The sequence below is a fragment of the Coturnix japonica genome, chromosome 2, assembly GCF_054131305.1.
Source record: "Coturnix japonica strain WE chromosome 2, WE-NBRP24, whole genome shotgun sequence".
NCBI lineage: Eukaryota > Metazoa > Chordata > Aves > Galliformes > Phasianidae > Coturnix > Coturnix japonica.
The window spans coordinates 89,424,496-89,440,064 of NC_140664.1; the positions used below are offsets into that span (position 1 = coordinate 89,424,496).

The 15,569-nt window shown below is 39.5% G+C and overlaps 1 protein-coding gene across 16 annotated transcripts in view; it reads right to left on the reverse strand.

Moving 5' to 3' along the window:
• GRB10 (growth factor receptor bound protein 10) overlaps positions 1-15,569 on the reverse strand; it is a 134,526-nt gene that overhangs the window by 63,429 nt on the left and 55,528 nt on the right. Inside the window, exon 4 of one of the 16 annotated variants that reach the window (XM_085537995.1) lies at positions 14,843-15,037. The exons of 14 other annotated variants lie outside the window; for them this stretch is intronic. In XM_085537995.1, the coding sequence (XP_085394121.1) occupies positions 14,843-14,876 (34 nt within the window). In that variant the 5' untranslated portion in view covers positions 14,877-15,037. Of the gene's footprint in view, positions 1-14,842; positions 15,038-15,569 lie in introns of those variants that run through there. One more of the 16 variants, XM_085537992.1, reaches the window with a different exon arrangement.

Below are 15,569 nucleotides of genomic sequence, written 5' to 3' on the forward strand. Positions count from 1 at the left end.
CATGTGATATAAGCTGGGTGTTCCACTAGTGCATCCCTTCATGCAGGGTCAGAGCCTGAGAGCCAAGACTGGAATGTCATCATCATTAAATCAGGGAGCTACCTCCTCATGCCAGATAATCAAACTTTTGCTCTTTCGCTCTTTGAACCACAAGTTTTTAGGATTTCCTTGGAAGAGTTTTATTGCTGGCTTAGAGAGCACTTTGAAAAGGATGTAACGCAAGTTCCAGAAATTGCACGTGGCAATTAATGAATCAGCTATTCCTCTGGGTTAATTAAAGACTGCTTTTTCAGAGCATAATAGTTACCTAGCTGTGATCCACATATCAGCAATACAGACAACAGGAATACATCATATTTTAAGGTACTTCAAGTCAGAGTTCAGTTAACAGAACTGAAGTCATGAAAAAGTACAGTTTTTTAATGCTGGGGTAATTTTGGGTTCTTTCACCAGCTGCTTTAATAGTTTACTATTAACTGCAGCTGTAATTTCAGTAAATTATCTACAAGAGACTGAGCTGCAGGAGTGTCATTCGTAATTTCAACATCAAAAAAGTCTCCCAAGAGCCTCTAATTGGTGACTCTCTGAATTTGCAACTGAAGTAAGAGTGAGTGAGCTTCGCTATGTTAACATCACTTTATTATAGACAAGGGAGGCTGCTGTCAGATATTCTCTTGTTTCTTCAGCATAACCTCCTATCAGCTTCTCTTACATTTCTTTGTCCTCTATGGACAATGAGTATTTTGAGGGTATTCATCTAACTACACGTGCACATGGATACCTTGCCGTTGGGTCAGAAGCCTGTTTCAGCCTCTTTCTTTCCATCAGTCTAGCTCAAGTGTCTGCAAACCAAGCAGCCCTCTCAGGTGCAAAACAAGGAGCTCTCCTCTGGCTCTGCCAGTAGAAGCAGCCAGGCAACAGGGGTGGATAATTTCAGAATTATAACTGTAATAAAGCATGAACCTCTCTGCTGCTTTAGAAGGGAACACCACAGCCCTGTCGCGCAGATTCGCAGATGGCACAGCATATTGCTGCATTCGCATCCCAAATGGCTGCCTGGAGACACTGCCGCATGCACCCCAAGCCAGGATGTGGGAGCTGGGCTTGGAAAGGGGAATGGGCATTGCCAAATGGCACCTTTCCCCCTGGTCTCAAGAACTTCCATCAGAGAACTTACTAGTTTTATTTTTATTTTAAATATAAATGGAGGCCAGAAACATTTCAATGAAAATGAATAACACACACAAAAACAGTGCTGACAAGAAAAAAACAGAGACACTGGGATTACACAGAACAGCAAAGAAGTTTCCTCAACTGTCCAAAAATCTCCCTACTTTTATGCCACACTACATAACCACACACTACCATTCTGATATCAATTGTTTGCAGTCAGTCATCTGAGACCAGCCATGATGCAAAAGCAATCAATTTACCAATATATTAGGCCCAAGAAAAAGAGATGCTATTTGCTTCTTCCAGAATCACAGAATTCTAGACACACCAAATCAAGTTTTCTTTTTAAATCAGCTACTAAAAAACTTGGTCCTTCATTGTTTCACAACCTGCAGGCAAGCTGCACCAGTTAGTTAGTTAGTAAGTTAGATCAGGTTAACCCAAAAGCAAAAGTCACAGAAACACTACAGAGAAAACCCACCATAGCTCCATATGACTCAGTCCCCAGTGGCCAGTTATGCTCGTTGACCTTAGTAGACCCATACGCTCAATTTTACAAGGCACTCACATTCCCAGTTCAATAGTCAGGATATCATGTGATTACTAAGGCCCAGTCTGATGTTCTCCACCCTGTCCCGTTTCACAGAGCTCTGGGCAAAGACCTGGGCCTACCTCCATGCACACCCACAAAACAATACTGCTAACTGGACAGAGAACATGTATTTTCTCTTGCCTGTGTTCTGTTAATAAATGATCCCTTTCCACAAGGCATCCTCCATTTTATCCACTCCAACAGCAACCATGCCCTGTTAGCCAGAGGCAGCTTCATGACACAGGACCCAAGACCCTAGATGCATCAGCACTGGCCAGAAGTGAGAAACCCTGTTCACCTCACTGTGTTTCACATGTGAAACAAAGCCCAGAAAGTCAGTAAAAACTGGTTCATCCACCAAGGACATGCCCACAAACTGGAGACCAAGGCCTAAAAAGAGGCCATGCATGAACAGGACAGAGCTTAAGGTAGGCAAAATGTGTAACCATAGAGCTGTAAAGTCTTGGTGGTCTGCTGAGCTTCCTCTGATGGTTTTCTAACAGCAGCAGCAAGTTAATTGCTACAGCAGCAATACCCATCATCGTCCAAGTAGCAAGCTGCTATTGCTTCGGTCACCTGAATGAAGAAACCTGCAGCCAAACAGTGCTGCCACAGCGCCTTGGAGGGAGACCTGTATTTGGACCTCGTCACAGACCCTAGGTTCACTCTCTGATGTGTTTTTTTCTTCTACCAAGTCTCTAATACTCACCATTATCTACTGAAGAATATTTTAATGGTTATTCACGAGGTTACAAGCTATCCACCTGCACATCTTGCTGTGTTCACAAGGCACATCATCCACTTGCCATTCCTGGGTTAAAAACTCTTCACCTGCAGCACTTGGGATTTCGGAAGGACTATGTAAGTAGGCCTGAGCTCTCTGGGATTTTTTTAACCATGTGAGCACAAACCATGAAAACCCATGCAGAAAGTATAACTTGGGTGTTTCGTTTTACATAAGTAAGAGCAAGCTCAGAACTGAATCGCAAAGACAAACTCAAAAAATTAGCAGTCCTGTGATGCCTTTTTAAAATACAAACTTACAAATATGCAAGCTTATAAAAATGTACTTGCGTATGTAAGCTTGCAAGCAACAGATACCTCCCAGGAGGCGCTAACAAGACACACAGTCAGTATTAAAACATGCCCTTGTGCAGTAACAAATCCACTCAGACAGTGGTGCTATAGCATACCATAACTGTGCATGGCTTCCAGCCTCACTCTGTGCATATCGCAAACTGCCCACAATCTTGATTTGGACACAAAGACTCAAATGTTGTAACTGGCATCCTAACTTCATTAATGAAATTACATACTAATTGCTTTGGTCAATAGCACCTTAAACACTTTGATTACTTAAGAAACTTCTTGCTGTCAAGAACTACAAATATAGCTGGATCTTCCATCTTATATTTTGGTTTCTTACGTTTTCTTTTACCCCACTTTAAGTTTGCTGTGTTTTTATATATTTTTTTTACTAGCTAAAAGCATCATTAGTGTGACAGAAGCTTATCCATTTTAACAGGCAAAAAGAGATTTAAGTCAATTAACAAATTTAGATTAATCTTCCCTTGAAATTTCTTGGTTTTAGGAAAAGTGCTGCAATCTTCTGCATCCCGAATGCAAGAATGTCAGCTGCTTGGAAATTATGCATTTCTCAAGTATCCTCACATGACGCAGCTCGCCATCCTGAAGTGCTGTCATGAACCACTTGCAGCGCTGTGTTTACATAAAGGCAGAAATAAATACTCTAGTGCTTATCACAGTCAGGTAAGTTCGAAGACAGTGATGACTGAGGTTTATTGCTACAATGCTATACTCTGGGGATAAATATTCCTGCACAACTGTTATCGAATTACAATAGTTCTTCTACAGATTTCTCCTTGTTTATCAAACCAGGAAGTTTATCCTTTTTTCCCTCTTTCATCACATGAGCTTAAAAAAAAGGGGGGGTGGGGGGGAAGGGAGCTTATTATGTTTGCGTAATAAATGATAAAGAAATCACAGGATACTGTCCTAATTCATTTTGGAACAGATTTAATACCACAAGATGATTTTTCAAAGCTAAAGGCACCATAAATAATGCAAAACACTGCAATATCATCAGAACAATTTTCTTTGCAGCAATAACATGTTTCCACTGATGATGTACAATTTTCTGTTAGATCCTTAATGAACCTGCAGATCATCTACATTCAAAACAAAGCAAAACAAAAATGCAAGGAGTCTGTCATCTTATCTGGCAAATACACAACATAAAGCATTAACCACAGCACTGGCAAAGTTACATCAAAATATACAGTTATCTACTAGCATTATAAAGTTTTAGGAAGAAAAAGCAAATGAAGTTTGTTTCAGTTTTCTGACGTGCTTATAACAACTATGAGTTCAAAACGAAGATCATAAAATGGATGAAACTCCAACACAGTTTGAAAAAAGACATAAGTGCTTCTGCACCACAAAAAGTGTAGCTTCATAGCTTTCTCCATCTTCAACAGCCCCCCACTGCAGACTCTCCATCCAAGCTTCCTCCACAATCTCTAGGAACTCATTTTGCAATTTACCTTGCATGGGCTGAAGGGCAGCACTCCTTTTGTACTTGAGTCAAGTAAAACTCAGATTCTTATCATCTTCTGTTCCACCATGGTTCTTTGTCAATGACAGCCAATTACTTGCTTTCTCTTTGCTAACACAATACCTTCTACAGCATCCCCTCTAACAACAGGCCCCATTTTGTCTCCCCATCTTCTGCTGATACCCCTGCCCCAAACTGAGGTTGTGCTAGACCACTCTGCCTTCCCACAGGCCCTCAAAAAAGAGCATACCAAAATAACCTGGACAAGGCACATCACATGTTTTGACTGATGTTTTTTGGGCAGGCACTCAACATATAGTTCTCAACAGCATTTGTATCAGGTCAGTGAAAAAAAAATGTAAGTCTGCTATACAGCAGCATCTTTCCGTATACAAAGACCTACCATAATTATAAAATGCTGTACATGGATTGCAAACCTATAATGACAATGTTATACACATAGAAGTTTGAGATTCAGTTCTTTCCAAGCCTATTTAAAAGGTATTTAACTCAGGCCATTAAAAACCTCTTTCACCTCATGTACTTGAAGCCACCAAAGAAGTATTCAAATAAGAGCACTAAAACATTTTTCCTTTGCCCCTTCCACATCAGATTTGTGCTCACAATGAATCTAACACTGAGGGATGAACTGCCTTCTGCATTTGTGTGGTAACAACATCAGGACTGATTTCAGGCTGGGCCTAGGACACATGCAGTACTCAAAGGTAAAATCTTGAATTCACTCAGTATAGGGCTCTTTGTTTACCTGAAACACATGAACAGGTGCTCATTTCCACATTCACTGAGAACAAACTCACATAAACTATTTTTTCGTGCTAAATTATTTGTATTTCTAGCCCAATATGAATGTCTACAAATGCTTCTACTGCAGCATTTAATTTCACTTGTTACATCAGAATAAACTTCCTTCAGAAAAAGTGGTTTTGTTTTATTTTTTTTTCCATTACCAGCTGTACCACCAAACCTCTGGGAGACACAAGACCCTGGGGAATGCAAGTGGTCTGTGAGCAGCTTACTTGAAAGGACAGCTTTTCGCAGGCAAAAGTCATCAGTGCTGGGATCACAAAGTGCTCCTGCTCAAACAGCCACTGTAAGAATGGAGGCTTTCACCCAAGCAGCGTCTTTAACAAATTTCTCCACAACAGTCTCAATTTGCCTTGGAGCCAACAATCTGCCAAATTCATCTCTGAACTTGTTCTTCAGTGAGAGATCTCTCTGTTCTATGTTTCACCAGCCTAGCGCAGCAGGAGACATGTAGCCCGGCCCCAACTGCTATGCACTATTGCCATACAGAGAGAGAGTTGAGAGGCTTTTTGTTTTGCTTTGTTTGGCTGTTTTTTTAAACAGAAGGTTTACAAAGATACACAATGGTGGAAAGATATTACTACAAACATAAATACTGTATTAGTAGACATGTTGGCTCCTACAGTAATGAAAATGAATTATATCTCATTCAATAGTTACACTCCAGCTAAATGCTAAAATCATCTTAAAGAAACTCCATGGCTTTTCACCACGCTTTATGCCTCAAGTGGTTTCCCCTTATCTCATCCCACATTTATGCCTACTTTTTTTCTTCCTTTTCAGTAAACATTCCAAGGTCAGTTTGCAAGGCTGTTCATGACTCCCAACCTTGATTTCATACCCCCCACACGTACACAGAGAAAGCTTCAAATAGCCTTCAGCTTAATTCACATCCCTACTGCGAGTTCAGAAATATATACCTTCAATCCTCCTTAAAAAGCACATTTACAGCACTTAAATCTGCATCAGCTTTCACCGCTTCCAAGTCATATACCGCATACAAACAAGTTACTCCATAGGATGGCAATGCATCACATCAAATTAACAGTCAATGCTTTCCCCTATATAATAAAATACAATCTCACTCATGCTCATGTGTTATGTGTTCTTTCCAAGCCTTTATTAATGACAGAAACAATATTCTGCACTGGGAATGAGACAGTTTGCTTTCTTCCCTACCAAAGAGTGAAGCTCTATCCACTACAGCAAATATACCATTTAGGACAAGACTAAACTGTCTTTATATTTCCACGTAGACTTCTACATGACATTCTGTGTATGAAGGCAGCTCTGAAACACCTCCTGTTTGATCATGTTGGTCCATGACATCAGAGGTGGGTGTAGGTGGCATGGCAGTAGAAGCTGAACCTTTCCACCAACATTCCATTACATTTTGTTGCCATGTGACCGACAGCATCCGAGGGGCAGTCTGACAGAGTCTGATATGTATGAAGCAGAAGTATGTCTCTGAATTATTCCATACAGAAGTGGCACCCACTGACATTCATCAAAGCTTCCTGAATGCTTCTGGAGACCAAATAGTGGATGTGAACACAGTAAAGTAGCAGGTGGTGAATTTTGCAGTGGTCACAGTTATATGAAAGAAAGACAAGCTATGTTCTGGACACCCATGCCAGCTTAGGTTTTTTATTTTTATTTATTTATTTTGAGGGTTATTTATTTTACACAAACATGGCAGGCAGACTCTCACTCATTGTTGGAGCAAACGCATACCTAACTGAGATGACAATGTTAAAAAACGGTGTTTGTAGCTGAGAATTTGCTCTATCAAATAGCATTACTGTATTTTTTTTTTGTACCTGCTGTAGTTTCCGTGGAAATAAATGGGAGACGCTACTTTCAGAGCAATGTACATAATATCCAAGCCTCAAAATAATATTGTTGATCTTCAAAATAGTCATTGAGGCCAGGAGGTTTTCCATGGAAAGGCATACATGACTCAGAAGAGTTACAGTGGAAACACTTCAGTTTTGATTATGTCTCTCCAGGACTGGTTCCCAGCTTAATGCCATAAACAAAACAAGAATTCATCTGTGAAAACAGCACGCACCCTATGAAGCACATCTCAACCACATACTTGACAGAAATTTTGCAACAACAATATCCTCGTTTTGCTAGAGTGATTTGTTTCATCCCATGTAAGAGGAAATTTGTTGAACAAGCACTTCTAGCTCCTTGCCCAGCAGTCAACACCAGCAAGTACTGCTCTCATCCAATAAGGATGTATAGACATAGAGGTCTTACCAGCACATTGCTGTCATCAGAACGTATGTCATTTTACACAGTTCTTGCTATCTTAAGTCTGACTTCAGTCGTGAACTTGGAAACATTTTCTTAAACACAGAAAATCATTTGGTACTTAAGTAAACACATCTTTGCCAGTATGAAAGTCTGCTTTCACGTTCACTCAACAACAACAAAAAAATTAGCCAGGTATTTTAGCGACATCCATTTTCTTGAGTTGACCGCAGTATATACTCATCTTGACATAAAGGAGTAGAGTTATAATTGCTGATACAGACCATGAACACATTCCAATGTAACTTGTTTGAATCAGCTAGAGGAAATACATTCCCATGCTGGAAAAACCTGGAAATCTGCACTCCCCAGATACACAGTCATCTGGCAGAACCAATGTCTTTTATAAACACATTTGAAATCTTTAAGAACCTTTAAGAAAGATGTTGTTTAAAGCTTTAACTTAAATTGAGCATTTTCTTCTCAGCTACAAGATGTGTTCTGCCTTAATTTTATCATTCCCATGTTCTAGTACATAAGTTCCCGCAATTTATCCTACTATACAGAAAATGAAATCTTAAACTAGTTCTGTTTGTTCAGACTGCTTATCCTAAATTTAATGTAATTGTGTCAAATCTTAAAGCCCTTTTTATTTTCAAGTACCATGCCAACTTTTGTTTAGCACTTGTAATTCCTTCTCTAACTTAGACCTGCAAACAAGTAAAAAGGAAGCCCAGTAAGCTGCTGAATCATAAGGAATTCTGAAGCCTTTGCTGAGAGAACTGCCATGTCTCAAATATTCCCCATTTTTCTCTTGCAAACAAGTCTTACCTTCCCCCCTCATTCTGTTTCTTAACCCTGAAAATTGTAGTGACTTAAACATTGCTTGATTTTATGTACAGATTTGCTTATTTTAGGGGGAGCAAAGTGAATTTCTGTATTCATTCACGAGATAAAAGCCTTGCTTAGAAAATGAAGCTCATAAAAAGAGAAATTAATGTATATTTTGCTTCACCTGAGGCACTGGAAATAAGAGACAGAAACCAAATATTGAGACACTTTATCGTTAGGACAAACAATGGAAGGAAATAAAGAGCTGCACTTCCTGTTCCCCACCCTCTCAGCACTTTGATAGAGACCAAAAATACAACCTTAAAGGTCAGGGAAAATAAAAACCTAAAAACTGAATACACATCTCACAACACTGTTTGCAGACAAAAGGGCTGCACTGTGTCAGCTATTAGAAATTATCTGCCATCACCAGAGAGATAAAAGGTAGATGGCTGATCAGAGGCAGAACACAAATCCGTTCAGTGTTCTTTAAATGGGGGTGGGAGTAACTCAGGTCTTTATCTGAAGAAGTTAAATGGATTTTATTCTGGGGAAAAAAAAAAGATATCTAGTCCCAGAATTGCTAAATTGTAATAGTGGACTAAGGGTGTTAAAAGGCTTCTTGTCCAGCTGGTTTCAAGAATTTAGGGAGAAAGAAGTTTCTAGCATAACAACTTTCTTCACTTTGCCACGCCACTTTTAGGATGTCCTTAGAAACAAGTTTCGCAGGACAGTGGGAATGGAGCTGTATGACAGCACAGAGGCACTGAGCTCTGCATAATGACTTCACTAAAGTAGGCAGAGATTTAAAAAAGAAAACACCTCTCTCTTTGGTAATTTCAAATGTTGCACGTACCTTGAATTTGAATGCAATTTATCTGCATTTATTCATACCCCAATGAAGAGAATATCTATATTTCAGACTCAAATTCAGCAGTGATGAAACCAGATCAACACCCTTGAGTTTTCTATGCAACAAAATACTGAATGGCAGCTCTTCCTCTATTAATGCTGACCTTGCAGAGTCACACTGTTCTTTTATTTCAAAATTAGAGATACTTATACTCCTGAAAATAAATAAATAAATAAATAAATAAAAAATGTTTTTAAGCAGTGTATTTTAACAGGCAGTATAGCAGCAGTGATACAGATTGTTTCCATCTTCAAACATATCCCTACCCTTTACATGTCAAATCAGTTTTGAAGCTTCAGATTTGATTTTGGATACAGTGTTAGAATTTGAAGTTATTACAATACCAGAGAGATGCTGTTTTTCCTAAATAACTGCTTTTGTTACGGTGTGATTAACAACTAGTCTAACTAAAAGAATCATTTTTCCTAGCTGGAAAGTTCATTATGCTGAGACAATTTAAGTGCCCACAGACATGTTTTGACATTTGGCTACGACATCTTCAGTAAAGGGTTCAAGAAGTTCTTATGTAAAGCAAAATACACTTAAAGACACCTCCTAAGAGGGAAAAAATAAGCAGAACCCACAGACATACAGGAAGATGGTAGAGTAGCACTGGCAAGAATTCAGCTCAGCCACATTAAAAACATCATCCCCATGTTACCAAAAGAGCCCTTCCTGCTAGTATTACCTTCCCAACCTTCTTCTCTCAACATCTTGACAGCACAAATTTAGTCAGATTACAAAAGAAAACATGAGCATAAATAAAGGCAATAAAATTATTCCAGAAAACATATGAGCTCATCTCAAGGTTTTACAGTTAACTTACACTGATTAAATTAGAAGAGGGCATTTCAAATCACTCAGCTCAATTATAGACCATTAACTCAAAGGGAAGAAATAAGCCACCTAGGAAGCAGAGGACAACTTGAATCTGAAAGTCTCCCCATACCTGCTGGATAGTAAATACATCAGCATATAAAACAATAAAAAATATTGAAATCTATTGTGCTTGGCTGCTTTAGTAATCTGCTTAGAGAAAGGATGACGTAAGTAGTTAAGAACATAGATTTACACAGGAGAGAGCACACTAACAGTAGGATTTGGGGCTTATTTACTCAAAAATAAACCAAACAAAAAACCCACAACCATGAGATGAGAGCTCAAGAAATGAGCTCAGCCCAAGTGCATGGGAGAAGTGCCTCATCAGAAGCAGATCTTGAGACCTTGCTTTCCAGCTCATATCTAAGTTTCCTCAAGCATATCACTTCCAACTGGATACATCAGTTGGAGCTCTACGCTACCAGCTGAAGAGCAGCACTGTTTCACATGGATACCAGTTGTTGTGATTTCCTGCCCATCACTGAAGCAGACTGCTGGCTTCTAAGGCTCAAACTTTACAACCTGCAAGACCTCTTCCTCAGTCAATATTCCACACTGACAATGGAACTTAACCTTGCTCAATTTTGACCATCAGCCGCAAAAGCAACTTCTTAACACAATGAAGACTTCTGATGAACTATTACTGCTTGGGAGACTGGAACAGACAGACCAGATAGCCAGATGAAAAAAGGAAACTTCCCAATAGCTGTTCTCCGGACGCCTGCCAGCTTGTGCAAGGTACTGTTACCCATTCCCTCAGCAGCCAGCCTGGCCTTGCATCAGTCTACCAGCAGACGAGCGCTCGGCAGGCAGCCAGCCCTGCAGCACAACTGGAGGAACACAGGAGCTATTTGTGATGGCAATGACATCACCTCTCTGAGCTGACAGACCTCTGGGAAAGCATGCCAACAGTCAACAAATACATTGTTAGAGCATTTGCCTCCTGCCAGCAGAACAGGTTCCTGTACGGAGTAATGCATCCATGCACCTAGCAGCACCCTGGCCCCTTCCTGACCACCTCACCTCATGTTTCACTGCACTGCAATAGCTGGAGCACACACTACCACAGTTTTCCACAAGATGCCCAGAAGCACGCTCCTCCATCCTGCATGAGAAGAGGATACCTGTGCACCAATCCCCTGCATTACCCCAGCTGAAAGCTGGCCCAAGGACGCAGAAGTACAACCACTCCAACATACAGTCTTAGCTCCGCTTGAGTGGTAGCAGGCAATACACATCCCTTAGAGATTAGGACAAAAAAAAACCTTTTAATAAGAGGGGGACACTATTGAATAAATTATAACCCTTGTGGGCATCTTCTTAGAGATATCACAGGCATACTTCATGCTTATCCTAGTATTATGCCAACTTATTTTCAAGTACATCTGCATGAGTACATCTAGCAAAAGGACTTAATCACCATAAAACCTACGCAGCTTCAGTACCTAGGGATGGTGTTATGGACAGCCTTGAGTAGGGAGCCCAACTCCTCAGCCCAGCTCCCACAGTGCAACTAAGTACTCTGCCCTAGAAACTCTTTTCTCTAACACATCAAGATCATTGTTTATGTAAAAACTTTACATTTTCTTTTTCCCCATAAATCACAATAAAAAATAGCTTAAAATTTACTTTGACAATCAACATGAATAGCAAGCATGCATTTATAATACTGTAATACTCATTTTACACTTGCTTTAAAAATCTCACTTGTAGAACATCTAATGAACAAGGGCACCTAAAGGATATCACACTATGTACTGTGCAACCCAGATAGAGGGGTCCTTCCATTACCAGACTACTCCATAAAAGAATAACTGGGATATCTGAGTACATTTTAATCCAAACTCATACCAGGTAGCTTCAGCAGAATACATTCAATTTTAAATATCTTGACACTTATTTAAAATCTTACAAGTTAATGTACAGTCCTTTTCTCCCTTTTTCTTACTGCCTATTTAGGAAAGCAACAGTTAATCCCCTAGTTAATGAAAAATAAAAGGAAATCTATCTGTCACATGCAAATATGTTTCTGGGAACACGCAAACATTTTAAACTGTTCTTAATCTTCCTTCCCATTTCATTGATTCCACTCAATCATCATTAGCAGCTTTTGTATACGCAGAGTTTTCCTGACACTCCATCAGCAAGTCTATTCTGTCATCCTGTAGCTTGATGCAGAACTCTGAAGTTATCTGTATTTAAAAAAACAACCTACTTTGTCTTCATATTTTAAATTGCTTCAACTTTGTGAGTTCATAGGTTTGGGAACTAATATAATTAGGGAAGTTAAACTTCCACACAGCTATTATGGGTGCCCTCCTAGTAACTGTGCTAACAAGATTCATCACAAAATACAATAGAAGCCTTCTGTAAAACAAGACAAAAGTACTGTAATGAGCAAGGCAGGAAGCGGGAGCTCAGTTCTGAGTGTAATGGTAGTTAGTGTAAATCCTTTTGGCACTAATGGTGTTTTTTTCTAAGGCTGGACAATGACAACAAGGTTTATACAATACATGAGAATTCATGAATGTCTGGCAGCTTTTGGTATTGTCTGTAATACAAACAAACTATCTGTATTTCATTCTACATTTTCCATTCAGTTCCAGCTGGATTCTGCAAAAACATGGGTTAGTTCTGATGCACCAAATAACTGATTCATCCTAGTGGGATCCCATAACTGAAGCATATCAGAGGTAGCACTGGTATTTACTGAACACATCATTTAGCTACAAAACTAATAACCAAACCACCTCAATTTCACATGTCTATCCCCAGACAGGTGCAAGAGGCAACACATTTAAAGCAAGTAATAATAGTAATGCTGGAGAAAGAGACCTATGCAAGATCATTTCCCTAGGTTAAACCTTAAGCATCATACTACTTCATCTACACCCACAGTAGATGGTAGATTCCACCATCACTGACTGGAATCCCCTCTGCAGAAGCTCCCTATCAAGTAGAAGCTAAGGGTAACACTGACCAATTGCAACATGCTCACCATCTCGCTGTAGGCAAGATTTCTATCACAGGCAGCTGAGAAAGACCAAAGGGTGAGCTGACTGTTGACTCTAACAACTCATCTCACTGCTGCCAAAGCCAGAGGCATGGCAGCATTCAGCTCAGCTCTCTCTGGGAACTCCTGGGACCAAAACCATCAAGTCTAACAACAGATGAAACAGCTACTAAGAGAACAAATGCAGAAGTAAAAGGAAGATGAATCTTTCACTGCAGACCCATGGCAAAATGCATTTGTACAGATACTGACAATCATCTCTACAAGAAAAAATAAAGAAAGCACTAGAACTGCATGATTAATACTTCAATTAAAAGTTCAGGTGACAGAATGCATCTTATTTATGCCTAACTTCAAAATCCTGAATTATAATTAGGTACAGTATGTCAAAGTACGTCAAGTATTAATAAAAGGTGCTGCCCATAAACTTCAGTGCTGGGACTGGAGTTGGCATAAATTACTGCTTGTTAGAAAACCAAACAGAAATATGAGCTCTGAAACGCCTTGATGAAGAAAAGCACAGAAGTACTAAGTGAGAAGAGAAACAGCAGTGGCACAGCAATGCAGGTTAATCTCACCCCCTGAAGTCTAAGGGTAAACAAATGTAGTTGTTTTTCCAGTTTTCTGTAGTATGTTGTATTTTGCTATCATATTCCATACGGCAAGGCTGCTGCTAGCTAGCACAGGAATATCAATTAAGTAACTTCATCTTGCTAACAAAGCACACTGAAGAACAACTCCTGTGGCACCCAATCGTGGGTGCACTCAACCAAGGCTGAGCTACCAGATGCTTGGAGAGAAAGGATAGGCAGGATAGGGCAGTGGCAATGAGTGCTGGAGCTGATGGGCTCTAATAAGGACTCCAGAACACTACCTCAGTGTTCTGAACTCTGAATGCAAGAGTTCAAACTAAAATAACCTTGACAGTTTCCATCTTGGTCCTGTGCTACTAGACAGAGCATGAATGCTGCAAGCATCCCAGTCAATGTGAAATATGAAGGATATGCAAGTACTAGAAGTTTTACAGAACTGAGACATGGCTAAGTAGGCTCCATCTCCACATTCCTTGGGAAAAAATTAAATGACTGTTTCCCTCTCCCACCAAGCATGCTTTTACTTGCCCTTCATCTCTGTGGGTTTAAAGATGGTAAATAATCATTCTGCCCACTTCCATGCCTCTTTCCTTAATTCCTCAGGAAACACCACAGTTGAGACATTTTTCCTCTCCATGCTCTATTATTCACTACACCTACTGAGTGATTGCTTAGTAAATACTTGACTTGCTACCTATTAACTGTTAAATATTGGCTGTTGGACTTTCTCTGTCCTGATGGACTTCTTGCAGCTTTTAGTCAGTAGCTGAAGTGTATCTGCTTCTTTACTTCAATGAATGTTAATACTGTTCCACTAGATGAAGTTTTGTTTTTATTTATGAAGTAGCTTTTGGTAAGAAATATAGTATAGGTATAAAAGAGTATAGGTAAGAAATTCTAGTTCCTGTTACCTGTGTTTAATATCTTTATTATACTTACTTGCATAATTAATGGAAAGTGAAGACTACATAATGGTTATAGATAAAAAAAGTATGTTATTAGCTTTTCTATACATAAACAGCTACTAACCTATTCATTTAAAAAATATAATTCCATCTGCACTCAACTTCCAACATTTGTTTTACATAAAACCTGAGTATTTTAAGACTCTCTGCTTTATGTAAAGCATTCTCTGCAACCAAATCAGCATCTGCTTGAGTAAAAGAATGATTCAGCAGGAAACACGTACTTGAAATACCCTTCACAAGAAAGAGCTTATTCATGCAGGGACAGTTGGCAGGGATATCTCAGTCTCCACTTGCATGCTCTTTTTCCAGTTTGTGTAGAAAAGATTCAGATGCCTCAGAGGAAGCTAATCACCATTTTTATAGGCTGTGGAAAGCAGGGTCTGGTTCAGAATTGTAAGTGCTTGTACCAAAACTGCCTGAGTAAAAAGCAAAGGGCTGTAAGTTAATGTTCAAAAGAAACTGGCAAATCTGCTGTGCTGATTGATCATGGTGGTCAGGTATGAATTACAAGTGTATACACTAAAAACAAACAGAAAAATTAACTTCAGAAACTATTGGGAATAACAGCTATGTCCTGACTTAGGCCTTTAACTACCAGTATCCTTCATTAAAAGCATTCTGTGTGAAGATATGTACTTTGGAAATCAGTTTGGACCATTTTGCACAGACATTTGACTCCATTCAGTGCAAGCAGAGCCATACTCCAGGTGACCCCATGTGGATCCATTCAGTATTGTACACTGCTAGAGGAACAGAAAGATCTGAAAAGTATTACCCTGCTAGGAAGATGTTAGGCTACAAAGCTCATACTTGGTCATCAAAACACAATGCTACCTGCCTTTTCAGTATCTATTCAGACTGCACAAGCAGCAGCCATATTTACTCTCACAGTCTACAGCATGACTTTAACCACACCAAAAGTGTTTAAAAAAAACCTTAATTAAAAGG